Here is a 26,444-nt window from a genome sequence, read left to right as displayed (position 1 = left end):
CGCCATTTTAAAGCGCCAACTTTAAATGTTCTATTAGTTTAATAATAAATTAATCTAAAAAACATAAATTAAGGAAAAGTATATGTTGTTACACCTTAAATATACAGACAAATTTGCTGTTTATTATGAATTAATTGAAATTTTCTCTTGTTCTTTATATGAATTTAATATTTTTCAAATATTAATTAGGTATGATTACCTAAAATAAAATAACAATTTTGCGCATTGACTAAATTTGTTAAAATGATGATTGTTTTCAAATTTAATCTATTTATAAGATAGCCCTGATTTTGAAGATAATACATGCATTATCTATATCGTTTTAAATTTTCCATCCGCCCACATTATACAAAAAATAAGATATATAGTTGTGTTATCTTAATAATGATTAAAAGATTTATGCAATGATACTAATTGTATAGATAAAAATGTTGCATCATGATTGGAAATAATATTTTGGAGACTAATTGGATTCAAATTTAGAGATAGAAAGTTATTTATTGGTATACCGAGTTGTTGTAGGAAATTTAATTTTGTTGAGGTTTGTCTAACACTATTTTTATATTCCAAATTTTTTTTAAAAGTCATAAATAATATTGTAAACAAATGTATCTTAAAAAAATATCGAAAGGACATAGAAATTGATAAGTCGGCAAATGATTGAGGTACCGCACCGCACATACATCGGGGCTGCTAGGTTAAATTTTAAAATATTAATGTCACAATTATGAAGTATAACACAATATAAGAATATACAATATTTCAATAAAGGTAATTTGAGTTTATTCAAAACTTGTTTGATTCAAAGTATCTTTAATTTAATCATAAAAGTAGTTAAAATAATTTTAAATGGAAACCATTGTGCATCATACACTTAATGAAATATAAATTGTCACTATCACCACTAAATATAAAAATTATACCACTTCTAGATATAAAAAATCCATGTAAGTTTACAATAAATATCTACTTTATTAACAAATCTACATTATAACACAAAATGTTCTATCTGCCAATGAATTACCATCCTTCACTAATTCTTTCTTTCTAATTTCTAAATATGAATGTTCGTTTTGCTTAGCTAGCCATTCAGGTAAAGGTTTATTCCAGTCGTGTGGTGGCTCTTTTCGTTTCTGCCATGTAGTATTTCCATAGTGACCCTGAAAAAAGTAGTTTATAATAAATTAATTCAGAATTGCAATTTACACATTTACAATTCATACAATGGGTATGAATGTAGTAGATTTACTATTATTGTAGTGGATTTACTATTATTGTAGTAATTTTACACCCCTTGTAGTATTTTTTACAAACATTGTAGTATTTTTTCACCCATTGTAGTATTGTTTACAAACATTGTAGTAATTTTACACCCATTGTAGTATTGTTTACAAACATTGTAGTAATTTTACACCCATTGTAGTATTTTTACAAACATTGTAGTATTTTTACAATCATTGTAGTAGATTTACTATTATTTTAGTGGATTTACTATTATTGTAGTAATTTTACACCCATTGTAGTATTGTTTACAAACATTGTAGTAATTTTACACCCATTGTAGTATTTTTACAAACATTGTAGTATTTTTTCAATCATTGTAGTATTGTTTACAAACATTGTAGTAATTTTACACCCTTTGTAGTATTGTTTACAAACATTGTAGTAATTTTACACCCATTGTAGTATTTTTACAAACATTGTAGTATTTTTTACAATCATTGTAGTAGATTTACTATTATTTTAGTGGATTTACTATTATTGTAGTAATTTTACACCCATTGTAGTATTGTTTACAAACATTGTAGTAATTTTACACCCATTGTAGTATTTTTACAAACATTGTAGTATTTTTACAATCATTGTAGTAGATTTACTATTATTGCAGTGGATTACTATCATTGTAGTAATTTTACACCCATTGTAGTATTGTTTACAAACATTGTAGAAATTTTACACCCATTGTTTACAAAGTATTGTTTACAAACATTGTAGTAATGTTATACCCATTGTAGTATTTTTACAAACATTGTAGTATTTTTACAATCATTGTAGTAGATTTACTATTATTGCAGTGGATTACTATCATTGTAGTAATTTTACACCCATTGTAGTATTGTTTACAAACATTGTAGTATTTTTACACCCATTGTAGTATTGTTTACAAACATTGTAGAAATTTTACACCCATTGTAGTATTTTTACAAACATTGTAGTATTTTTACAATCATTGTAGTAGATTTACTATTATTGCAGTGGATTTACTATCATTGTAGTAATTTTACACCCATTGTAGTATTGTTTACAAACATTGTAGTATTTTTACACCCATTGTAGTATTGTTTACAAACATTGTAGAAATTTTACACCCATTGTAGTATTTTTACAAACATTGTAGTATTTTTACAATCATTATAGTAGATTTACTATTATTGTAGTGGATTTACTATTATTGTAGTAATTTTACACCCATTGTAGTATTGTTTACAAACATTGTAGTATTTTTACACCCATTGTAGTATTGTTTACAAACATTGTAGAAATTTTACACCCATTGTAGTATTTTTACAAACATTGTAGTATTTTTACAAACATTGTAGTATTTTTACAATCTTTGTAGTAGATTTACTATTATTGCAGTGGATTTACTATCATTGTAGTAATTTTACACCCATTGTAGTATTGTTTACAAACATTGTAGTATTTTTACACCCATTGTAGTATTGTTTACAAACATTGTAGAAATTTTACACCCATTGTAGTATTTTTACAAACATTGTAGTATTTTTACAATCATTATAGTAGAAATACTATTATTGTAGTGGATTTACTATTATTGTAGTAATTTTACACCCATTGTAGTATTGTTTACAAACTTTGTAGTATTTTTACACCCATTGTAGTATTGTTTACAAACATTGTAGTAACTTTACACCCATTGTAGTATTTTTACAAACATTGTAGTATTTTTACAATCATTGTAGTATTTTTACAATCATTGTAGTAGATTTACTATTATTGTAGTAATTTTACACACATTGTATTCATACAATTCATAAATATAGCCAAACTTTCATAAATCAGTTATTTATATAATTTAACCCGAAAAGAAACCAAAGTATGTTCATCTTTAAGTCGTTTTACAAGTCTGGAGTACAAAGGGTAAACTATTGCCATGAGCATTAAATAAATAAAAAAAAATTATATAATCACTTACCTTTAAACGCTCTCGTCGCCTATTTGTTTCACTATCTATTAATTCCTGTGCGGCTTGTAGATCATTATTTTTCGTATATTTTATGCAATTGTTATAATCAGTTTTCCACTGTTCACAATCTAACTCTTTGCCAAATATAAAGTACTGATGAAATCTAGCTTTAATACTTCTACAATCATCATATTCTTCATCATACATATCGCAAGGCCTAATCTGTAATAAATTTTTGTTTAGCACTGTATAGTTAAATCCCAATGTCAGTACATCTATGATATTTATTGAATTATTAAAAAAATGGGTATACAAAATATATCAAAGCTTCCTGACCTCTTAAATCGTTTGAATGAATATTGAAATAATTGTAATTTGAATTACAGAAGGTCTTCATTAGACCTATTATGTCTTTTTATTAATGTATGATAATAGTGAAAAGTCCTGAACAACTTGCATTAATATTTTATTTTAATAATAGAGAAATAACAGAAGCAAGTTATTCTAGTATGCAAGTAAGCCTATAAGTATTTGCAAATTTATTGATTTACCATCCATTCTGGAATTGCAGTGTTATCTGTATCACCCATTGTTTATTGAATCAACAATTATTTCACAACATTATATAATTATAATTTACATTTTATGTGAAAAATATATTAAACATATTCACATTATATAACCACAAATTTTCGAGGTTCATCTGTCAATTTGACAGTTTACGTCATAGAGAATATAAATCATTAGCAAAATGGATAATAGTATATAAATAATGATAATGTTAATAATAACATTATAACCATAATTATAACAAAGACGTAATAGGATTAACATAACTCAACTTTCTACTGATATTTTATTTAATAATTTGATCTTTTGAAAGTTTCGTTCTTACATAAATATCATCAGGCAATACCAATATTTCTTTTGCACGTGGTTCATTTGACATTCAACATAACCTGTGTTATTTATATATAAAAATTATATTTAAATCTACAAATATAATTAATTCTAGTGATATATGAATTTATGTGAAATGTTCAGTGTTTATTCAATGATTTAGAGTAATATTTATTTTATAATTTGACCAAAATGGTGCGTCACAACAATCAGTTGCCAAATAATTTGCCACAGCTGCAGAATCTTATAAAAAGAGATTCAGAATCGTATAAGGAAGAGTTTATACAACAGTATAAACATTTTCAAAGTTTAATAGATATTTTTCGTCTAACACCTACAGAAAATGACAAAAATTTGGATGAGCTTGTCATGTTTTTAGCACAGGTATGTGTGTGCCATCTTACCATTATATTCACATCAATTTGGTTTTATTTCAGTTTTTTTTTTTGTAGGTATCTTCATGTTTTCCTTCAGAGCTTCAGGATTTTCCACAAACCTTGATTGATTTATTGAAAAGCCATGGGCCCGTATTGGATCCAACCACACGAATGACTTTGTGTAAAGCGTTGATATTATTAAGAAACAAAAAATTGTTACCTGCATTGGTGCTGTTGGAATTATTTTTTACATTATTGAGATGTTCAGATAAGGCTTTAAGGACTTTTTTGCAAACACATATTGTTACAGATATTAAAAATATGAATGCAAAGCATAAGGATGCTAAAGTTAATTCAGTAAGAATATTCACTTTTTTTAAGTTTTGAATTATTTGATACGAGTATTATTAATGATTTTTTTCAATATTTTTAGAGTCTTCAAGGTTTTATGTACTCTATGTTGAAAGATAATAATACAAGGGCTGCCAAGATGTCAATTGATATAATGATAGATTTGTATAAAAAGAATGTTTGGAATGATATAAAAACTGTGAATGTTATTGCTAATAATGGATGTTTTTCGAAGCTTGTAAAGGTACATATCATGATAAATTTAGGCTTCAGAATCTGAATCTTTACAATGATTTTTTTATTAATTACTCCCAGGTTCGAGTAGCAGCCCTAAAATTTTTCCTTGGTTCAGATCCAAATGAAAAAGACTCCGATGAAAGTGATAGTGATGAGCCCAATGCAAAAGAAGTTATGATGGCAAATAAGGTATATAGTAATTAGAAAACTATTTTAAACATTTATAAATTAGGCATTTATAAATTCTATTGATAATCCAGGTCAATAAAAAATCGCGAAAAAGAGAGAAGCAGCTAACAAAAGTTAAGAAAGCAGTTGCCAAAAATAAAAAGAAAAAGAGTAATGCTCCAGTTTTCAATTATTCCGCTTTGCAGTTGGTCCATAATCCACAGGTTATTTATATATTTCATTTCAATAAATTTGTTTAAATTCTTATTTCAATTCTTTATAATAAATTTATAAAATTTTGTTTAAAATTATATTATTAGGGTCTAGCTGAGGGTTTATATAAACAATTAGAAGCTGCCAATGAAAGATTTGAAGTGAAATTAATGACCTTAGATGTTATATCACGTCTCATAGGATTGCATGAACTGTTCCTCTTCAATATCTATCCTTACATGCAAAGATATCTTCAACCACATCAGCGTGAAGTAACACGTATATTACAGTTTACCGCGCAAGCATCTCATGATCTTCTACCTCCTGAAACTTTGCATTCAGTGTTGAGAGCAATTGTAAATAACTTTGTTACGGAGCGGAATTCTTCTGATGTTATTGCTATTGGGTATATTTCTTATTCATATATATTGTCCAATAATATAAAAATCTTATTTAAAGCTTATTTTTATTTTAGTCTCAATGCTATCAGGGAGATTTGCTCAAGATGTCCTCTCGCTATGGAAGAAGATTTACTAAGAGATTTGGCGCAATTTAAAACATATCGTGATAGATCAGTCATGATGGCTGCAAAATCTCTGATACATTTATACAGGTGATCATAACTTTATTTTCACAATCACTATTTTTTTGTAAAATTATTTTAGTAATGAATGAATATTTTAGGGAAGCATATCCAGAATTGTTGCATCGCAAAGATCGTGGTCGTCCAACTGAACATCAAGCTTCTATTGTGCCATTGAAATATGGTGAAATTAGGGCACCTGATTATGTACCTGGTGCTGAAGTATTAATTAAAAAACTTGGTAACGAAGTAAGTGATTACCTTAGAGATACTAAAGTTACATTCTACCTGAGCCAAATACAACTTAAAATAAATAAAGCTTTATCAAAATTATTCTTTAGAGAATAAATCTATTTTTTTTTTATATTCCTCTCTCTCAATTATGCTGTGGCTTTGTAGGACAAAGAAGATGAGGTTGATGAGAAATCTGCTGTTGACTCTGATGATTCTGATTGGGTTGATCTCGATGAAAACTCAGGTTCTGAACTCCATATATCGGATAGTGAACTTGAGGAAGAAAGTGCAGATGAAGCAGAAACATCGAAAGATGATGAAAAGAATGATCAAGGTTTGTTTACTTATATTTATGCAGTGATAGTATCCATGTTATTGTACTTTACAAATATAATAAAAACTTTTTGCTATTGAACTTACTAGCACTTTTTCTTTTCAAGATGCTACTGAACCAAAAATAAATGAAGTAGAAGCTGCACAACTTCTATCGATGGAGAGAATATTTACAGACGCTGATTATCGAAAAATGGAAATAGCTCAAGCAAAGGCAAAAGTTCTTCCAGCTAGTCGTAAAAGACCAGCAGAAGAACTTGTATCCCTTGCTGATATTGAAAATATTCACAAAAAAAGAAAACATGATAAAGCTTCACGGTTAGAAACAGTCAAAGAGGGACAAAAGGATAGAGAAAAGTATGTAAACAATATTAATGTAACATAAAAAAAATATATCAAAGTTTGTTTAATATAATGGAGCTCACATTTTCTAATACAATTTTAAGGTTTGGCTATAAAGATGGTAGAATGAATATTCATTGCTCAAAAACTAATAGAGAAAAACGTAAGAAAAAGAACTTTCAAATGATCAAGCATAAAATTAGAGGTAAAATAAAGAGATCATTTCAAGATAAACAGAAAGCACTTCGCAAACATTTAATTCAGCAGAAAAAAATGAAGTAGTATATGGACAAATCATGACCCCCAGGTTGAAGGTATTGAAATATCTTACAAATAAAATGCTGCATTTGTTGTAAATAAAAACAATACATTTTGAAAATCAAATTTTTTTTTTTAAATTGTTAGCGTTTGGCTATTAGTGATATATTCATTTTTATATCTTTTAATTTTACATATATATTTCCATCATTCTTCATATGGCTCTGCAATGTTTTTTTTTGAATGGTTTAATATCCTGTGAAAGGAATCATGCCTGGATTTTATTTTATATAAAAAAACTATCTAAATGCAATTAGACAAAAAATCTTTATGACAACATGTTTATTATTAAATTATTTACAAAACTTATTACAAATTTATTAGACAGCTTATTTAAAGTTACAAAATAAATTATTTTCACAACGCGGCAGTATAGCTCCTCTTTCCTCTATCCGTGAAATGGCTTATAAAGTCCTCCTAAACCTCCGAAACCGAAAGGTTTTATTGGTTGGTAAAATCCTGAGAAAGGTCGGTAGCCGAAGTGTCCGGCGTAAGGTTTAAATCCACCAAAACCTCCGAACCCACCTAAGCCTCCAAAACCTCCTAGACCTCCAAATTTTCCGTATCCGGCTGATTCGGCCGTTTCTAGATCGGCGGACGGTTCATTTACTTCTACGGCGATAATTCGCTCCTCGGGCCTCGGCATTGCGCACACAGAAGCGACAACGACCAGAAAATATAATCCGAAAGCGACCTTCAGAATGAGCAAATTTGTTAGTACATTTAGCACTTGCGAAATGAAGATTTAAATATATAGACGCGCCCATACTTCATATCTATTTATTCGTAATCTAATAGTTAAATTCTGCTCCAGAACATTAATTGTTTCTTGTTTTCATTGTAAAGTTTTTTATTTAATAAAAAATACGTTTGCTTTTAAATAGATATTCTAATATCTAATATTTATTTAGGATTGTGATAATATTGTGTGATATTATTGAATCGCTGGTCTAATAATATGTATCTAGCTAAAGAAAAATTTTCATAGTAATTTATTATATATTTATTTAATATAATTTCGTTTTCTAAATTGATTTACAACCGTTTCCTATTATGTAGAATTTCAATTAAACTCCTTTAGGTGTTTTTTTCTTTAAACAAAATTTTCGATTTTTATTCAACAAATCTACTCATTTAAATGACTTCATACATAATTATGTATGAAATTTTCATGTTCCAATTTTTTTCCAACTATAATTATTATTTTATCTTTATGAACATTTATATATTATATTATATATTCTTTAAAACAGTTTACAATAATACATTATACAATTGAGTTTTTTTTTATCATTTAAAAAATGAATTTAAAAAAGATTTATTTCTGGAACCTTGAATTTATTCCTTATTCAATTTTAAATTTTGTAAAGTTGAACGATTTTTTATTACAATTTGTTATTTTTATATAGTTTATATTTTATAATATACACATAAAATTTCGAAGTTTTTTTCACTAGGCATCGGTCTTCTCTGATTTTTAACTTATTCAATAATCTTCGATTGTGCAATCATATGTATTCATTCATGGATTCAATTCATTCATTTGTATTGTAAATATGTAATATTTTGGCATTGGACCTTCATCCGGATTATCTTAATTATCCATGAAATGTTTCTGTTCATTACCAATTACGTGTAAAATTTAATTAACACACTTCTATTTATATTTATATTTTCATAACCGCTCAATGCTAAAAATATTATTATACTATTCTCTATATTGACACAAAATCTTTTATTTACTTTCATAGTGATATATTTGTCCAGAATTTATTATGCTTTACAATCGATTACACAATTCTACAAATCGTGATTGTCGTATTTCCAAAAACTTATATTTTCAAACTTCTATCGATTAATCGCATTATTTCTACCTTGTATTAGATTTTTGAAAATTATGATTCCGTGAATTAGCTACTATTCCGATTTAGCATATTGTTTCACAATAAAATCATACAGTAAAATATTCGAGAAATTTGATTGTGAAATATTCTGAACATTATTTTCCTGATAATAGTAATTTAATTAAATGCTATAGAGAAAAGTGAAAACCACCATCATTTCAGAAACTGGGTAATAATTAAAAGTTTTAATTTAAATCGGTAAAAGTCTAAAAACGTAATTTTGAACATTGGGTGGTGAAATTCTAAACATGCTGGATATTCTATTAATTATAGTTTAGTAAAAACAAAATATGAAAATACAAGTTACATTAAAATTTATATCACATCTACTTAAATGTTGAATTTCTTTATGAATGATTTTTTTCTGGTTTTATCTCACAAAATGTTGAAAATCACCATAGAATTTAATGAAAAGGTTTTTTTTCTAAACATACAGGCGTATTAAATTTATTTTTATATTATGTTTTTACATAGTTACCAAATTGGTATTTTTATTTCAGATTAAAAATGAGTTAATCTCACTTTGACTTTGAGTTCTATGATGCAAACTCTATTTTCTTTATAAAGAACAATTATAAATTAATTGCGCTTAAATTTTCTAAATTTAATTTAAAATTTAAGTGATTTTATTCCATAATAATTTTTGTTGTTTTTATTTTTTTAATTTTGTGACAATTTTCTAACACACACTAAGAGAGCTGTAGTAGTGTTCACAAAAATTTTAAAAATTACTATTGCATTAAAAGTTACTATTGCATACACTTTCGGAAATTATGTAATCAAAATTAAATTATTTTCTATTATTTAATTAATTTTTTAAATGAATTAGTTTTATTAAATTAAATTACCTTATTCATGATTTCTGGTTCTACGTTCTACACTTTTTCACTTTAGACACCACTTTTCTCAATTCCTCAACTGATTTTTATTTTGGAAGCACTCTGCCGGGTATATATACAGCAGAATACTGTCTTCTTTCAAATGACGATCTATCCCACTACCATCAAAATCCAATATTTCAATGGTAGCAATAGGCTTTTAATGTGAATCACGAATTGATCTTTCTTAAATACGCTAATTGTTATAAATCGTTTTTTGGATTTTCCCAAGGGTTTTCAGGAGATTGGCCACAGTTGAATGTTTGCGCCGGAATGCCTAGTATTTGAATAGATTAATATTTGTGTTTGTTTGGTCTAATATTTGCTTCATTTGTCAAGGATCTTGCAGTAACACGTAATGTAATTCTAATGAATTTTGTAGAGTTATATATATATATATATATATATATATATATATATATATATATATTAATTCACAACCCATTCAATTTTTTGTGAATTGTGAAAATCGGCGGATCGTAATAACTAACTATTGCAAGAACTTATCGAGTTTCATTGAATGTAACATTTTTAAATCAGGTCCGCCTTTAAAATTCAATAAGTTTTAGTATTTTCGGTAGTCATAAAAATGACCAAATTTCAAATACATATACAAATCTTAAAATTAATGAACATCTTCGTGGTAATGAAGCAATAACAAATCGATTTATTAGAATTTAAAGGCAACTGAAGTCATTTTCGATATTACTTCATGATTGTTCAATATTCGACTCAAGTCTTAAAATCAATTAAAATATCATGAATAAAAAATAACTGATAAGAGGTGAAATAATATGAAAGAAATGAATCAATACAATACAAAGCAGAAAAGCGTAAAAAAATTGACAAAATATTTTAACAAAACCCTTTTTGAAAATAATGCATTGATATTCATTAAATTGAGTGGTTTTTACAAATAAAAATTTTTTTTATAAACTATTTTATTTTTTATTAAAACAATAACATATAAATATGCTCAGCAATAACATCTAATTACATAAATCATAAAATAGTCAAAATCAAACGTTTTTCAAATTATTTATTGCCCAGCAACATTTTCCTGAAATCATCATTAGACTTAGGTTTGTTTTCTGCATTTGTCATCTCAACATCTTTACTCCCACTTGCAGCAACAGCCTTTTGTACACTTCGAGGAATGAAAGACATTTTTGCCTTCCTTACAGCTCCTTGTGCTTGACCCACGCCTCCTCCTAGTGAATTTGATACTTGCGTCTCAGATGGAGCCTGATTTTGATACGAAAATTTATTCTTCCGCGGCGGTGGAGCTGATAATGCTACAGATATCGTATGGCTTCTGACTTCAGTATTATCCATTTTCAAAATCGCTGCACTCGCTGAGCTTTCTTCAAAATATTCTACAAATGCAAGTCCTTTTGCTTTGCCACTTCTATATGTAACAATACGAATGTCTTTAATCTCTCCATAGGGTTGGAATAATGTTTTCAATTCATCAGAATTTGCATCAAATGGTAACCCTTTAATAAACAACTTATTTTTTTCAAGTTCTTCTGAATATCTGAAACCATGTTTCCTTTGTTCTTTGTTTCCGTGACAACTTGAAATATACATTGGTCGACCAGATAACGGAGTTCGATCCATTTTTAAAGCCTTTTGTACTTGTTCAGTATCAGTTAATTCAATATAAGCATAACCTTTATTAGTTCCATTTGGTTTTTTAACTAAACGTATTTCTTTTATTTGCAGATCTCCCTTATCTTTTAGTATTGCTTCTAATTGTTCTTCAGTAATTGTGTAATCTAAATTGCTGATAAAGATAGTTATTTCGTCTTTTGTGGGATCATGTTGTACTCGTTTGTCTTCTGATGAAATTTGTAAATTAGACATTTCAACATCCTTAATTATGTTTTCAACTGATTCTTTACCATTTTTTTTACTTTTGTGAATTTGCTTAGTTTTCTTATCATCATCACAATCCATTTCTTCATTTTTATTTTCTATCTTCTTTCTCTTCGCTTGCAACTTCTTGCGCTCTTTGAGATCCTGATCAAATTTGAGTTTTTTGCTATGGTCTTTTGTCTTTTCATTAAAGTGATATCTTCTCTTATGAGACTCACCATGAGATTGTAATACATCTTTTTGTGATATTTTATAAGCCTGTTCATCACATGTTTGAACACATTTTTCTAAAGTGTCTAATGTTCCATTCATCCTTTCAAATGTTTTCCATGCATCCACTAGCATATAACTCCTACATTCCAAAACAGCTCTTCTATAGATTTTTCTGGCTTGTTCGTTACCTCGGCCTTCTTCCAATTTTGCCATTTCGAGCCATAGATAAGGTTCAGTTTTATTATCATCATAAGACAATACTTCATTCCAAAGCTCTCTACCCCTTGCTGGGTCCTTAAGAACAGAGTACTCAAGTCTTGCCCAAAATTTTAAAATTTCTACGGGATTTGCATAAGTCCCCCAATGTTTCTGCAATGTTTCTGTGCAGAGTTGAAATGTTTTTCTCAGCAGATTCACTGAATCATTGTTTGAAAAATCTGTGTGGCGTTTCAGATACTCTAAGTATGCCATCCATATGTTATGGACTTTGTAATTACAAGAAGATAATGCCTTTTCAAATGTTGATTTCATGTCATCGTTATTTGCATTACAATATTCCAACCAACGTAGTTTTAAAATCCAAATAGCAGTTCCCCAAGGAACATTGCGTAAAGCATTATGAATTATATTTTCAACACTAGTCTTTGTTATGCTTGATGATTCTAATTTATGCTGAGATATAGCAAATACACAAAATTGTTGCCACAAATTAGTATTTAAACAAAACTCAGTAGTTGCTCTATAATATAAAGATTCTATAAACTTAGGATTCGAATTACTTTGACTTTGAGCATACGCAATATAGGTTGTAAAAATACTTAGTTTATCTACTGAATTTTCAGTCTGTATTTGTTCTAATTGGTTTTCAAAATCCAAATATTTTTCAAGCAATTTTTGTGCTTCATATTTACTTTTACCTGCAGCATCTAAATCTACTAAGGTTGGAGCAACAGCATTTAAATTTGTTAAAATACATAACAAATCCTCTTCATATTGAAGAGGAGTTGATAATTGCCTAATAATAATATCTGCTAAATGTTTTAATTGAACCTCTTGTTCAGGAGAGTCTTCTTCTATAATTGAAAGTCTTGAAGACTCATACAAACGATAACTTTCCCAAATTTGAAAACCATATACTGGGTGCAGTCCTTCTCTGGATAAAGCTTGTTCGAAAGAAGCCCTTATTGTTTCTACATCACTACTTAGTATTAAAGTTATAAAATCTTTTTGCAAATCGAACGAATAATAGTCAAACAAAGCCCTACGATACAATTCTATCAGCTTATCCAAATTTTCTCGATCATCTTTGCTGTATAAATTTATATAAGCTTTCCATATCTCAGGAGTCAGAGGAAAGCAGTTGGCCATAATTTCAAAAGAGTACGAGGCTAACGTGAGATCGCCAAATTTAAGAACTTCTTCGAGAACTTCTCTTTGAATATCATAGGAGTCATGATTTTTGTCCTGTTTATTCCAAACTAAATCGACTAACCTTTTATATTCGGGATTTTCGCTTGCATCATCATCGGAGGAATCAGTATCATCCTCAGAACACCTCTCATCCAAGTCATTTTCCGAAATATCCATATTTGAAAAAGTCACTACAAGTATTTTAATAAAGTTTTTATTTATTATTTACTTGCACCTGTCAAGTCAACAACTCCCGCGAAGTTGAAAACATGATTCAGGTTAGCCAACATTGACAATTTGGTTAAGTGCACTCTTACACTCTTCTATCATCTATGGTTAAGTGCCTGTGTTATTGACACCTCCTTGTCATTTACATTAAAACGTTAATATTTAAATTCAAGAATTTATCAGATATAGTGTACTATACATAATTGCAATTTTGAAGTAAGGACATCTAGTTATTAATACTTATAATACTATAATCATATTAATATTTTTTCCTTTGAGATATACTTCTGTCAGAAAGATTGTCATTTTCTGCTTCAGTCAATTTAATTTGGTTATGTCTTAAATTTTTGTGTCGTGTATCATGTGTGATGTAGAAAATTATCTATTAAGGTGAAAAGACAAACAAATTGATGAATTAGAGCAAGGTAAATTTATTGTATTTTAACCAGTGGCGTAACTATATAGGATGGCAGGGGTGGCAAAATATGGGGCCCCGATTCAAGAAGGTTTTGAAGGCTGCGAGCTCAAAAATATTTTTAAATTTATATTGATCTACACCAATTTCTTTGCATAGTTCATCTAACTAAGAATCGATTCGGTTGATTTAAATCGTAATTCATTGCGATTGAATTCAAAGAGATTCTTTATTTTCAAATATTCTTCTAGAAGAGTATTTGCACTTAATGAGTACACGAAAAAAATGTTTTTATTTAAAGTAATTAAAATTTATTATTTAATAAAAGTTAACTTTGAACCTAGAACGGGGTGACGATTTTTACCAATGGAGCCCCATCAAAAGATTTTGTCACAACACGGTCTGTAGATCATATAGTTACACCACTTAAATATATACACTTTCGATTATTATTTAAAATAGATATACAGTAAACCCTCGCTTTACGCGGCAAGTGCGTACCGTGCAGTATAGAAACCGTGCTATAAGAAACTCGTATTTAACATACAATTCAGGCTAATTCGTAGTGCGTTCTATGGAACCTTACATAGTGCAGTATGGGAACCGTGTTATGAGAGACTCAGAGTTGGTACAAATCGCACCATTTTTATCGCGTTGTATGGAGACCAAGAAATACAACTTGAAGTAGGAGAAATACGGACGAAATGACGTAAATGACGTGACGAAATTGACACCTTATTCAAAAATTGGCGCGACGCAGTAATCAGCTCAAACGTGTTCTTAGGCGGCTATTATACAATCAGGCATGTCTAAAAGATAAAAGTCGATAACAAAATTTACAACAATACCCTTTTGCACAACGAACTTATGGGCTGTTGACCAAATACCGTGTAATAAGAAGTCCGTGTAGTCGGAGGGATGTCGGATTTTTAGCTCCGTGTAGTATGGGAACCGTGTACCCAGAGTGCCGTGTAAAGCGAGGGCCTACTGTATACTACTTTAGTATATGGAAACTGAAACTTTTATTATTTTGTTTGCACCACAAATACTATTTTTTTCTTATGCGGTTTAATATTGAAATATTTTTTCTGAATTATTTATTTCTTTACAATGTAGCACACGGTAAGTTTCGCTCACAATTTCTAATAGATTTTAAAAATTCAAAAACTGTTAGAAAGATATTAATTTCGAATTGCGTTAATTAGTTTTTTGTCATTAAATGCTGAAAAAAATTTATTGGCGATTTTGATGAAACTTTCTATAACGATAGATTTCGTAGTCTCAAATAATATAATAAATATTATAGCCCTGCGATAAGCGATTGAATTATACCATTTTTTAAAAGACTTCCCTTTTTAATTACCATTTTTTAAAAGAATCTAATCAGAATAACCCTATATATTTACTATATACATTTCATGTTTCATATATGGCTACTAATTACAGTTTAGGTTTACAATTAAATAAAATACATTTTTAGAATCCGAAATGTATAAAATCATATGTGTCAAGTATGTTTGAAAGACGATTCAATTTGAAATTGAATTGATTCATTAATTGTTTTTTAGTGAAAGCGAAATAACAGTTGAGCATTTTACCTGATTATTTGAATTTCAATGCTTATTGACTAGGTTTATTATTTGTACATATAGGAAAGTTTATGCAACTTGCCTTAAAGCGAATTGCTACTTACAACTCATTTATTTCAAAGATTTGATATTGATTGATGCGTGTCTTGACATTAATAAAACTAGCAAGTGCATGATTAAAGATATTTTTAAGATCTTTGCCTATTCTTGGTCGAAAGATCTATTTGGTATTTTATTTTGATAGAATACATTCATGATCTGGTTCTAAAATGGCATTAGTATGTTTCACTTCCAAGGTGTGATTAATATAAAAAATCACTGTACATACATGTACGTCATAGCACGTGGGCTTATGTAATGAGTACATCGCGAATAGTTGCCAAAATAATTCAATTGATTTGCAAATAAACATCCGCCGGGGGATCCCGATGATCAGACATGTATATGTAATTTATTTTGAACCAATATTTGATTATCGTTCTCTCGTCTATTTAATTATGATCTATACTTGGCAAATAGTACTAGATGAAAAATTTTGCTAAATATGGGAAAAACAAGATTGAAATATAATTTTTTATGCATTATTTCTTTAACCATTTTTGTAATTGTTAACATTTTGAAAAATTGTTGTTTTTGGCTGAGAATCCGACTTGCTCATTTCATACTATCTGGACGTTTCAAGTCAATCTAAATCGTTTGACGCCGTATTGAAAAAAGTATGAGTGATGTCGATGAAACTCGTCAAAGACTCGTATTGGTTAGTTTTGCGAGGCTATCACAAGTGCACCAATTTGTGTCCACGTTTTTGCCAAAAATCTTGAACTGATTTTAAAAAATTGAAATCTGTTGGGAATGTATCATTTGAGAATAGTCCTAATTAGTTTCTGAGTAGTTTCTTTGTAATTATTTGTTGAAAAAAGTTACTTTGACGATTTGGGTGACACTTAAGGTATTAAGTTTATGGCACTACAAATGGTTTGCTCATAAAAATTCTTTAAAGTTTAGAATAATAGGCAGCGCTTATAGGACATACGGACATACATACTGTATTCCTTAAAAATATACTATTATAATGTATTTTTATTATTTGAGTTTATAATTCTGACGTGTAATCAAAATGCTTGAATGGCTTTCCCTGTGTTAATTGAATCTCGCAAAATTATGATTCAGGAAATGCTAGGTCCAAGGCCGACACGCGTCGTCTATACTCACATGCTACTAAGAATCATTTGCATAAAGTCCATTCGCATTAGTAATGAGATTTACTACAAATTACTAGTAGTATTTTGTTGTTTCTAAAGAATCTAGTCTATCAAGCATTCATATTCATTAATAATTAACTAGAAATTGAACTGGAATGGGTACAAACTTCGCCCCGTAGTATACAACAAATTTGCTTCTTTATTTCCTTAACACTTTCCAATTTTGTTAAGTAGTTTGCATCTGCAAAATCATCGTACACAAAGCAGATTGTCTTAATATTCGATTTTAACAATCACTTCTCATTTGACACAAATATCTTCCTAAATATTATGATCTCTAGTCCAATCTCAATGTTAATGAACATTAATCTTCTTCTGCATGAGGTCTTAGCAAATGCTGTAAATGATAACAAAATCGAGAAATTATAAAAAATGTAAATAATATAGCTTTCAATTAAGGTTTTATATTTCATTAAATATACCTTTTCACAATTTGTTATGCCATATATTTAAATCCATTTGCTCAACTAAGTTCTAATAAAAAAATATTAGATAGGATAGATGGACGAGTGGCATTTATATACATTTATTATTTGTTTGAGTTTGGGCATCAGAACCCCAAATATTGAGGTATTGTTTTTGAGCAGTTTATGAATCAAATTCTGTTTCTTATTTTATTAAAGCCTAAAAGTTTATATTTGTGTTCAAATCATCAAACCCTTTCACTAAAACACAACATTTATTAGAAATAAATATCTTTTTTTTATTCTCTTTATTGAATTACAATCTGTCTTTACAAAAAGGAAGACATTCAGTAATTTTGATGATATATGAAATATTAAACATTAAATCTACAAGGTTACCCAGTAGTAAGCCTTTTCACTTTTGATACATTAAATTTAAATTTTGTGTATAGAAGAAATAAAAATCTGATAAAATATTGATGATCGACCTAAGATATTAAATACACGTTATTTCTGATGTTCTGTAACATTTATCTTAGTAAACACAAAATTCAATATTTTTCATATAATACATTCTTTAATTTCTAGTCTATTTTTAATATATAGTCATTTTTATTTCTATACAACTCTGAATTATTACTAATTTTTATGATGTAATAAGTTTTTCGGTTCACATATGATGATACTGAGTTATTAATAGATAAGAGTTCGATTATCGACGAGGTTGAAATTTAACAAAAAATACCCGAAAAATGTTGATGCATATATATTTTCTTATCTAAAATGAAAATAAATTTATTTTTATAGTTATTTTTTCACTTTTGCAAAGCGTAATGAGTTTAACAAATAAATCAAATAATACAATCTTGCGTGTTTATGATATTTTTTATAATACTGCGGCTATACCTTTTTATTCATGATTATTTTCATTTTAAATTAAATTCCAATATATAAATAGTAGAAGAGTTGATGAATAAAGGACATTGATTTCTTAATAATGAATATTTAATTAATTCAAAAATATGAACATTCGATTTAGCAATATTTATTTTAACAACGTACTGAAAAAAACATTATTTAATTAAATTCCTTATAGATCTGAAATATAGTCTCTTAACACTATTATTAATTATTGAACAATTACAAACATGTGCAAGCATTATTATAATTTTCAAATAAAATGTTCTAAACATAACAAATTTCAAAAATCCCCTTATTTGTGATATTTTTGCAATCAACTTCCTACGAATTAAAGATAAAAATTTTGCACAGTAAGTCGTTTCGTGCTAATTGATCTTTGTACCGGTAACTCGATAGGTATATTTCTTACATCAAAGGCGTCATATATGATTCACTAATTTACGTCATAGTGTAGTGAATTTATGTTATGTCTGCTATATCATTTATTAGAATTGTTAGTTGCCAATCATTAATAACTTAAAGAATTGACGCGGTTCTTGATTGCTCATAAACGCATTTGAATTGTTAATGTTATTCATTTATATAAGTATAAAGCGCAATACAGCGACTAAAGAAACTGAAAAACTATTTTATGGCAATCTAAATTTGTTCAACAATGATTTAAATTAGTTAGAATAAAGCCATGATAAAATATTAAGAGTAGTGCTGGGCAATCGATGATAACATAATTTAGTAATTAAACTGATGAAGAACTAAGCTTATCGCATCTGATTGTTGAAAAAGTCTTTTCATTCGAACTAAAGTCATTTATTGATATTTGGTACACATTTACTGTTTTCAATACAGAATAATTAGTATTCTCAGTTTTTTAATATTCTATACAACTACACACCTTTGAATTTCATCATACAAATTATAAAACCATAGTGTATGATTCCTTATAATATATAAGCTAATACAAAATTGCAACATTTATCAAATATCTATGATACGTTTTGACAAAAAATCGGTAAAACCTCCATACTGCTCTAAATGTAATATTTTAGATGTATTTTGACCATCTTCAAGCTTTCTGAGACAATTAAGTGTAAAATATTTTTAGGCCCAGTTTTAAAATCTTTACTGATTTTATTTACATTTAATGCGAATTTTTATAATTCCTGATATCTAAAAATTAATTTATATTTAATAATTTGATTTAGATTTTTCCATTTCTATCCATTTATTAAAATCAGTCTCTCATATACAATTTTTAATAAATGTTTATTGGGTTTTTGATCCATGCACAATTTTCTGAATTTATGTTATTGTTATTGCTATTTTGATCGAGCAAAGATTAGATTTCCATAGCAAAAACAAAATTTCCGGAAATGTTAAAGATTAAAAAGATAGTTAACATCACATATTTTTTATAGAAAATTTGTTAAATAAGTATTAATTTGAATCAAATGAATCCCATCATTAAAAATTAATAATAAATTTGTATTAATTTTGCTAAATAATAGATATAAGAAATTTAGGCTTTAACTACACTAAAAAAAATTCTTGCCTACAGGGACAAGAAAATTTTAAAAATATTAATTCTGCAGAATTAATTATCAAGACTAAATTATCAATAAGAATTATCAATTCGAACATGACAATATAATGATATATCATCATTGTGCATTATGAAACTGTAGGTTTCTAAACCTAATAATTTGGTGTTAATTTTTTTTAATTGTTTTTTTATTTACATTTGCAAATTACAATCTGTCGTTCTTATACAACATTCAGTAATTTTGATGGTATATTAAATAAAGGAAAAAGGTCGAAAGGTTACCCATTGGTGATCCGATTCGATGTTGGATGTGGTGTTAAATTTTTATTTTTATTTTCTGTTCATTATTCAACATTTGAGTAAACAATCTATCCAGTTCTAGTGCAATGAACTACGGTTGTCTGTAGAACTGGAGGTAAACACGTGTTTTCGCACACTCTCTAATTCGCTATACAGACTCAATAAAAACATTATAGGAGTCCTACAATAACAGGTTAACGGCAACTGACAGTAATTCCCCGTTCTTCGCATGTCGAAGACACGTGCCATAACAATAATTAAAATAATTATGGATTGGGAAGGGAGAATAAATAAAATTTAAAGCATTATTGGCTACACAAACGATTTTGTAGTATAGTACAGTTTGACAAATGTTTCTTGGGATATGTTTCCTGTAAATATACCTCACAATGTAATGAAGATTCTATACTAACATAGTTATATTTACAATTATGTATCTAAAGACATGATAAATTATTTTTGTTTCAATATGACTTCAATTATCCCAAAATTTGTGCTGTTGGTTGACAAAATAACTTAAAAATTAAAAAATACTCTTATATCTAAATGCACCATATTCAAAAAATACGCTGTTGTTTCTAAGATTTCGAAATTATCTCAAAAAGTTCATTTTTTGGACATATGCTATCTCCTACAATTTCACAATTGGTTCTATGATTTTGCATATTCTTTATTATATCGCTATTACTCCTGGAGGATTATTATATTTTTTTTTACTATCGTATTAACTAAATTTAACAACATTTTTTTTATTAAGTTCATTAGTATGTAGTACTACTACATACTAATGGAATATTTTATTTTACATTTCAAGATCAGAATTTATTTTTTGAATCTTACCATTACCATTTTCACCATAGTCTTTTTAATTCTGCAATGTTAATGCAATAGTTTTTTTAATTCTACAATGTAATTAGATTGTAAGCTCATTCTTTTTCCTACTGGAACTAATTATGTCTGTTTTTTGAGTACATAGCCCCCTTAGAAAATCTTGTATATTGTGATACAGAATTATTTACAGACTGCCTTAAAATAAGAAGTCAACGACCCCCTCAAAAAATAGAAAATTTTTCTTATTAGTGATTTTTTTAACCTTTACAGAATGATGTACATATTTTTTTAACGTATAATTATGATCAGATAAAATTACTAATAATTATTTTTCTAATACAAATATTTGTGAATCATTTGTATGTGCGAGTTGATAAGCAGTGATAAGAAGCGTTACATGAATTTAGTGCTTTACATCAGGCGGAGTATTTATCATGGGGAATCCAAACCTTTAGTTCAATTCTGAAACTGTGATTTTTCTACAGTCGTCACATTAATGGTTGTGAGAAACATAAGGGGGCGTCCATTAATCACGTGAGCGAGCTTTTAAGGATCTTTGGACCCTCCCTCCCCCTTGCGTACACGGTGATTTTCAAAATTTTTTCCCTCACCCACCAAACATCACGTGTATATTTAGTTAGTTATTAAAAACTGAAATTGAAACATTTTTAAAATAACGGTTAAAAAATAAATACACGTGATGTTGTACTATACCCCCCCTCCCCCACCTGATATTTCGTAATTTTTTGTCAAACCCCTCATCCCCTTAAAAACCTCACGTGATTAATGGACGCTCCTTAAATATAAATTATTATTGTTCAGAATTGACTTATTACGGGTCCTGGCTTCGTATCAAATTTCTTGGGCGCTCTCACGAAGGGCAAAAATTTCTTACAAAATGAAAAACATTTCACACTATTAAAAAAAATATTATTTTCATTATTTTTCATCAATATCAGTTGTCACTTTTCCAAAGTATTTTTTTTTTCAAATAAAATTGTTCGCCTACGTGAAATTAAAGTCCAAAGTGAACCATATAAATTTATAATGGATTTCAAGTACATTCTTATCATTGCGTATGCAACTTGTACAAAATTTACTCGATGCCTGTTCGTATGTATTTTTAGTTTTTCGTGTATTTTTTATTTATTTATTTCTTTATTTATACATTAATCATTTGATCAATTTTTCAATAAATTGTTGCATCTTTATCAATAATTTCTGCAAGGTTTGTCGACCCTGATCGCTTTCGATTCGCGGTTCTTCCCGGCCCTAACCTACCGCCAATGACCGTATTTTGCGGACGCCGTCTGGGACATATAAGTGATCGGCAGAGTACAAGGCGTTATCACTCTCTAAGTATCTCGCGTCGAAAACACTTGTACGAATTTTGTTATTTAATTATTGTTTACAACATACAATCAGCTGATTGTATTGACAATTGAGGCAAATTAAAAGATAAAGATGCAGAGTTTTCGTGATCAGATCGAAGAAGATCTTTGAAATCATTTCAGTGAAGTGATGTGATTTTTTACATTTCATAAATTGAACTAATTAAGAAATACTATTGCAATGGGGCAGTGTTTTTTCTCAAAATGTCATAATGATTAAATTGGTGTAAATAATAGTGTCATGTACAAAGGGCTAAATTCAAGAAACCGTATATATGAATAGATGAATAAAATAACGATATTAATTTGTTAGTGGATCACTGCAACCGTGCGATTTCGAGAAACAATTAGTGACAAATTTATTTAAAATGGGTTATAGATCAGTGTTTTCGTAGTTCATTTTCTCCCGTGAGACTAAAACTGTGACAAAAACTTTAATTTTAGCCCAAAACTGTGATGTGATGGTCGTCAAAATCGAGCCCGTCTCTTCTTCCAGCGAAATGCATAATTCTCCAAGGGATCCCCAAAGATCGACAGTGAAGCACGTTGGAAATGACATAAATATATCCTTGAATTCAAATCCAAATGATCTGATCTTGGTGGGAAACAAATCCCGCGTGGACATCCAAACCAATGAAGGAAGTGTTAAAATAATTGGTGATTATTGTAAAGTACGGATCCTTTGCAATTTGGGAAGTGTCCGTTATGTTGGCAACAAAGGAACTGTGGTAATTGGAAATGATTCGGTTTCCCATGATGTTAAATATACAGGAAACGGTGGAAATTTGAAATATCGTGATGGAACTGATATGGACAGCAAAAAATTTACACAAACCTTGGAAGACGATCGAGGGAAGAAGAAACGTAGCAAAAAATATTCTAGAATTTATAATTCTGATAGTGCTTTGAATGCTGATGCCATTTTAATTAATTGTAATAAGTATTTAAATGATTATCCAGTTAATTTTAACTGCAGATCCACCGAATGTTTTATCACGAGCGGAGCAGTTTACACAACTACCCCTTGTATATCCGTAGTCAATGGAAATGTTACAATTAATAATTATAATTCCTGACAATTATTGTTATATTAGTCAAATATTTAATATTAATTTAAAATTATTTAAAGTCTGATTACTAATATTATGCATTTTAAATTAATTAAATGAAATGTTTGTGCTTTATGCTTATGTATAAAATATGTTTGTTGTTTTGAATATTAAATACTCAAAAACATATATATTTAATTTTTTTTGTTTAATTAATTATTCGAGGACTTTGCAGATGTCTTAATCATGAGACAAAAATAATAATATCCCAGTTTTTTATAGCTTCATTAATATTATGAAACTGAATATGTAATTTTTATAATTATTGGTTACTTTTTTAAAAATATGTGTATATAAAAATTTAAACTTTAAATAACAATTCATTATGATGACGGAAGTCTTTTAATGAGTCATTTTGTGAATTCGCTTCGATCATTAATCCAAAAAATCCCCATCGGGTCGATCGTAGCTCTTTTGACCCACATCTGCATAGCAGAAGCAGTTTGCGTTGTGTTTTAGTCACCCGAAAGCGGAATCGTATGAATTTTAATTAGTTTACACAAATTTGGCAAACTGGATATGAATAAAAAAGCATATCAAAGAGAACCAGTATTTTTCGATATTTGTTTACAAAAATAAATGCACGCTTCACTAATATATGATTTGTTTACGAGTGCTCATTCAGAAGCATTGTATTTTTATGTACAAATTGTTTTAAATTTCAATACAAGCATAATTATTTATTTACATTATATTACTTTATTCTTTTCTTATATATTTCTAAGAATTGTTTATTTTTCTTTCCTCAATTCTTTCAACAGATTCTTGAATGGTCACAAATTTTTCATTTTCTAAAAGGTGGTTTGTTCTGTATTTTCAATTTAAATAGTATTGATAACTTTGAACTTTTGAACCAGAAGCACTAATTGTACTCAATTTATAAGAATTTCGTATAAATACCTTTAAATATAAGCTTGATCAATCTTGCTCGTGCTTCCATTAAATTACTCAATTTTTTACGTGTATTCTTCTGTTCAAGAAGAAATTAGGAACCAATTGCTTGACATTTAATATACTTTTCGATATACAGTGTGTAGTATGATGATAACCATCATTTCATATGGTCTGTTGCTTTATTTGTCTGATGAAGTCTTTAAAAAGTCCTGAAATATAGACAACTATGATTACTTTAACTGAATTATTTTTAAACTTTTCATTCATATTGCTTGGAAGCAAATGTGGTTGAGTATGCATAAGGCATAATTCAATATCGTTAATTTTTATATTTGTTATACATATTTAAATTTCATAAATAATTCCAAAAAAATTGAAGTTTAAGTCTCTTCAAGTCTATATATTCCATTATTATTTATTTTTGATACGGGTTTTAACAAAATTCATATATCAGAATTTCAGCCTGCCGAATTTCTTACATATTTTCTTAATGTGAACCAGTTGCATTAGGAATATTCTGATCAAAATATACAAATTTTGTTTATAGGAGTAGTATGTTAAACATTTTTGGAAAAATAGATTTCTCAAAAATTATAATTACTTGAGTTTCCAAATAAAAAACGTTACGACACTGTATGTGCGTTGTCTTTCAGCAAGTTAAAAAAAAAATACGGTTTAAAAATTTTACAAAACATTATTAAATGTTATAAAAAAATAATTTATATTAAAATATATACGGGAATATATAACGAGAAGGACACAAAACATATTTTGTTAATATATTACAAATTTTATTTCCATTAAATTTTTTATATAATTTTCGTTAATCTTGAAAAAAAAATTTTTTGAACTTATCTTTTTCACTTTATGAAGGAAGTCGTTTTTTTATATAGTTCATAGGTTAATTGTAATAAAAAGTTCATAAATTGCCAGAATCAGTAAACATTAAATTAAATCGAATGAGCATGATGTAATATTACCGAATCTTTCACTAATCTCTTAATAGGTTATTTAGTACATCAATTTCGAATTAAATGTGCCGTGGATAATGATTATTGGCTCATTAAATTTAAAAGCATTTGATATAATCTTAATCACATGAAAAACAAATACATTTTTATTTTATCAAATAAATAATTCTTTCATTTGAAATTTTAGAGAAAGATTCAATTCGTTAGTTTAGGAAGGTGTGGAAGAGATTTACAGCTAAACTCGAAGAAAATGAAAATATATGGAGAAAAAAAAAAAAATATATATATATATATATATATATATAATATGTATAGCCAAAATATAAGATGCTTCGATTAGATGATCTTAGATATGATTTATCGATAAAATTTATATCGCGAATTCTATTAGCAAATAGAGAATTTATAATTATCGCAGTAAGATTAACAAAATTTAATTAAACTTACACTAAGCAATGCACGAATTGTAGAAAATCTATATACATGTATGTATATTCTAATATTAGTAATATTGTAATAAAAAGATGCCATCGTAGCATATATTTATTATACTAAACGCAAAACATAAACATAACATTATCAACATTATTTATAACTGGTTTTAGAAAATATTTATATTTAACAATCATGGCATGACAATTTCTAATAAACTTATTTATTTTGTACGTCGAAAAGCGTCATAACTAAGTGCGCACATAATTTAGTGGAAATTCGTAATGACGTTTTTTGTGTATTTTTCAAAATATTTGTGTAGAAATAACAATATTATTTACGTTGATTAATTTGAAGTAATAAATTAGAAAAAATAAAAAACCACTGTTGATTATTGGAAAATGAAATGAATTTATTTTAATAAAAAACAACTTTTTACTAAAAAATGAAATATATTAAGTATTAAAATTTATTAGATTAGGTCATATTATTAATTAAATCTGTGATTTGCATCAATTTTTTTATTGTTCATCAAATTGTTTATTTTAATATCTATATAAATTAAATTAAAGTATTATATCTGCTTCATTGTTGCATTTTAGTTTTTTTT

At 27.9% G+C, this 26,444-nt stretch overlaps 5 protein-coding genes across 5 annotated transcripts in view; 2 read left to right on the top strand and 3 right to left on the bottom strand.

Annotated features, from left to right (window-relative positions):
* Positions 1–983: 983 nt before the first annotated feature.
* On the bottom strand, positions 984–3,894 carry LOC113373560 (UPF0545 protein C22orf39 homolog). Its single transcript, XM_026613851.1, has 3 exons — positions 3,760–3,894; positions 3,218–3,430; positions 984–1,160 (listed from the first exon to the last, which is right to left on the bottom strand). The coding sequence occupies exons 1-3, from the start codon at positions 3,796–3,798 to the stop codon at positions 984–986; spliced, it is 429 nt and encodes a 142-aa protein (XP_026469636.1). The 5' UTR covers positions 3,799–3,894.
* A 294-nt stretch (positions 3,895–4,188) lies between these two features.
* LOC113372551 (protein SDA1 homolog) lies at positions 4,189–7,287 on the top strand. Its single transcript, XM_026612892.1, has 11 exons — positions 4,189–4,492; positions 4,561–4,842; positions 4,919–5,080; positions 5,152–5,262; positions 5,334–5,465; positions 5,562–5,860; positions 5,930–6,067; positions 6,139–6,286; positions 6,437–6,605; positions 6,712–6,961; positions 7,051–7,287. The coding sequence occupies exons 1-11, from the start codon at positions 4,301–4,303 to the stop codon at positions 7,226–7,228; spliced, it is 2,061 nt and encodes a 686-aa protein (XP_026468677.1). The 5' UTR covers positions 4,189–4,300; the 3' UTR covers positions 7,229–7,287.
* Positions 7,288–7,635: 348 nt separating this feature from the next.
* LOC113372565 (co-chaperone protein p23-1-like) lies at positions 7,636–10,225 on the bottom strand. The gene is made up of 2 exons (XM_026612914.1): positions 10,017–10,225; positions 7,636–7,958 (listed from the first exon to the last, which is right to left on the bottom strand). The coding sequence occupies exons 1-2, from the start codon at positions 10,023–10,025 to the stop codon at positions 7,653–7,655; spliced, it is 315 nt and encodes a 104-aa protein (XP_026468699.1). The 5' UTR covers positions 10,026–10,225; the 3' UTR covers positions 7,636–7,652.
* Positions 10,226–11,026: 801 nt separating this feature from the next.
* Positions 11,027–13,795, bottom strand: LOC113372548 (squamous cell carcinoma antigen recognized by T-cells 3). The gene has a single exon (XM_026612890.1). It carries the CDS (start codon positions 13,722–13,724, stop codon positions 11,082–11,084), a length of 2,643 nt encoding a protein of 880 aa, XP_026468675.1. The 5' UTR covers positions 13,725–13,795; the 3' UTR covers positions 11,027–11,081.
* A 258-nt stretch (positions 13,796–14,053) lies between these two features.
* Positions 14,054–26,444, top strand: part of LOC113372564 (cytochrome b5) — a 70,499-nt gene continuing 58,108 nt past the window's right edge. Inside the window, exon 1 of the mRNA XM_026612912.1 lies at positions 14,054–14,200. The gene's annotated coding sequence lies outside the window, so the exon portion shown is untranslated. The remainder of the gene's footprint in view (positions 14,201–26,444) is intronic.

The sequence above is a fragment of the Ctenocephalides felis genome, unplaced genomic scaffold (assembly GCF_003426905.1).
Source record: "Ctenocephalides felis isolate EL2017-DRISC unplaced genomic scaffold, ASM342690v1 CF-g0.4_SCAFFOLD_01604, whole genome shotgun sequence".
Classification (NCBI taxonomy): Eukaryota; Metazoa; Arthropoda; class Insecta; order Siphonaptera; family Pulicidae; genus Ctenocephalides; species Ctenocephalides felis.
The sequence above is the reverse complement of the archived record's forward strand: the minus strand, read 5'-3'. Positions and strand labels throughout refer to the sequence as shown.

Bases quoted from the DNA above. Each gene is read 5' to 3' on its own strand.
- LOC113373560 (XM_026613851.1), bottom strand. From the start codon at position 3,798: ATGGGTGATACAGATAACACTGCAATTCCAGAATGGATG. The intron at 3,431-3,759 runs GTAAATCAATAA...AATTTATTACAG, and splicing joins CTGCAATTCCAGAATGGATG to ATTAGGCCTTGCGATATGTA. The intron at 1,161-3,217 runs GTAAGTGATTAT...TACTTTTTTCAG, and splicing joins GGCGACGAGAGCGTTTAAAG to GGTCACTATGGAAATACTAC.
- LOC113372551 (XM_026612892.1), top strand. From the start codon at position 4,301: ATGGTGCGTCACAACAATCAGTTGCCAAATAATTTGCCACAGCTGCAG. The intron at 5,861-5,929 runs GTATATTTCTTA...TTTTTATTTTAG, and splicing joins TCTGATGTTATTGCTATTGG to TCTCAATGCTATCAGGGAGA. The intron at 6,287-6,436 runs GTAAGTGATTAC...GTGGCTTTGTAG, and splicing joins TTAAAAAACTTGGTAACGAA to GACAAAGAAGATGAGGTTGA.
- LOC113372548 (XM_026612890.1), bottom strand. From the start codon at position 13,724: ATGGATATTTCGGAAAATGACTTGGATGAGAGGTGTTCTGAGGATGAT.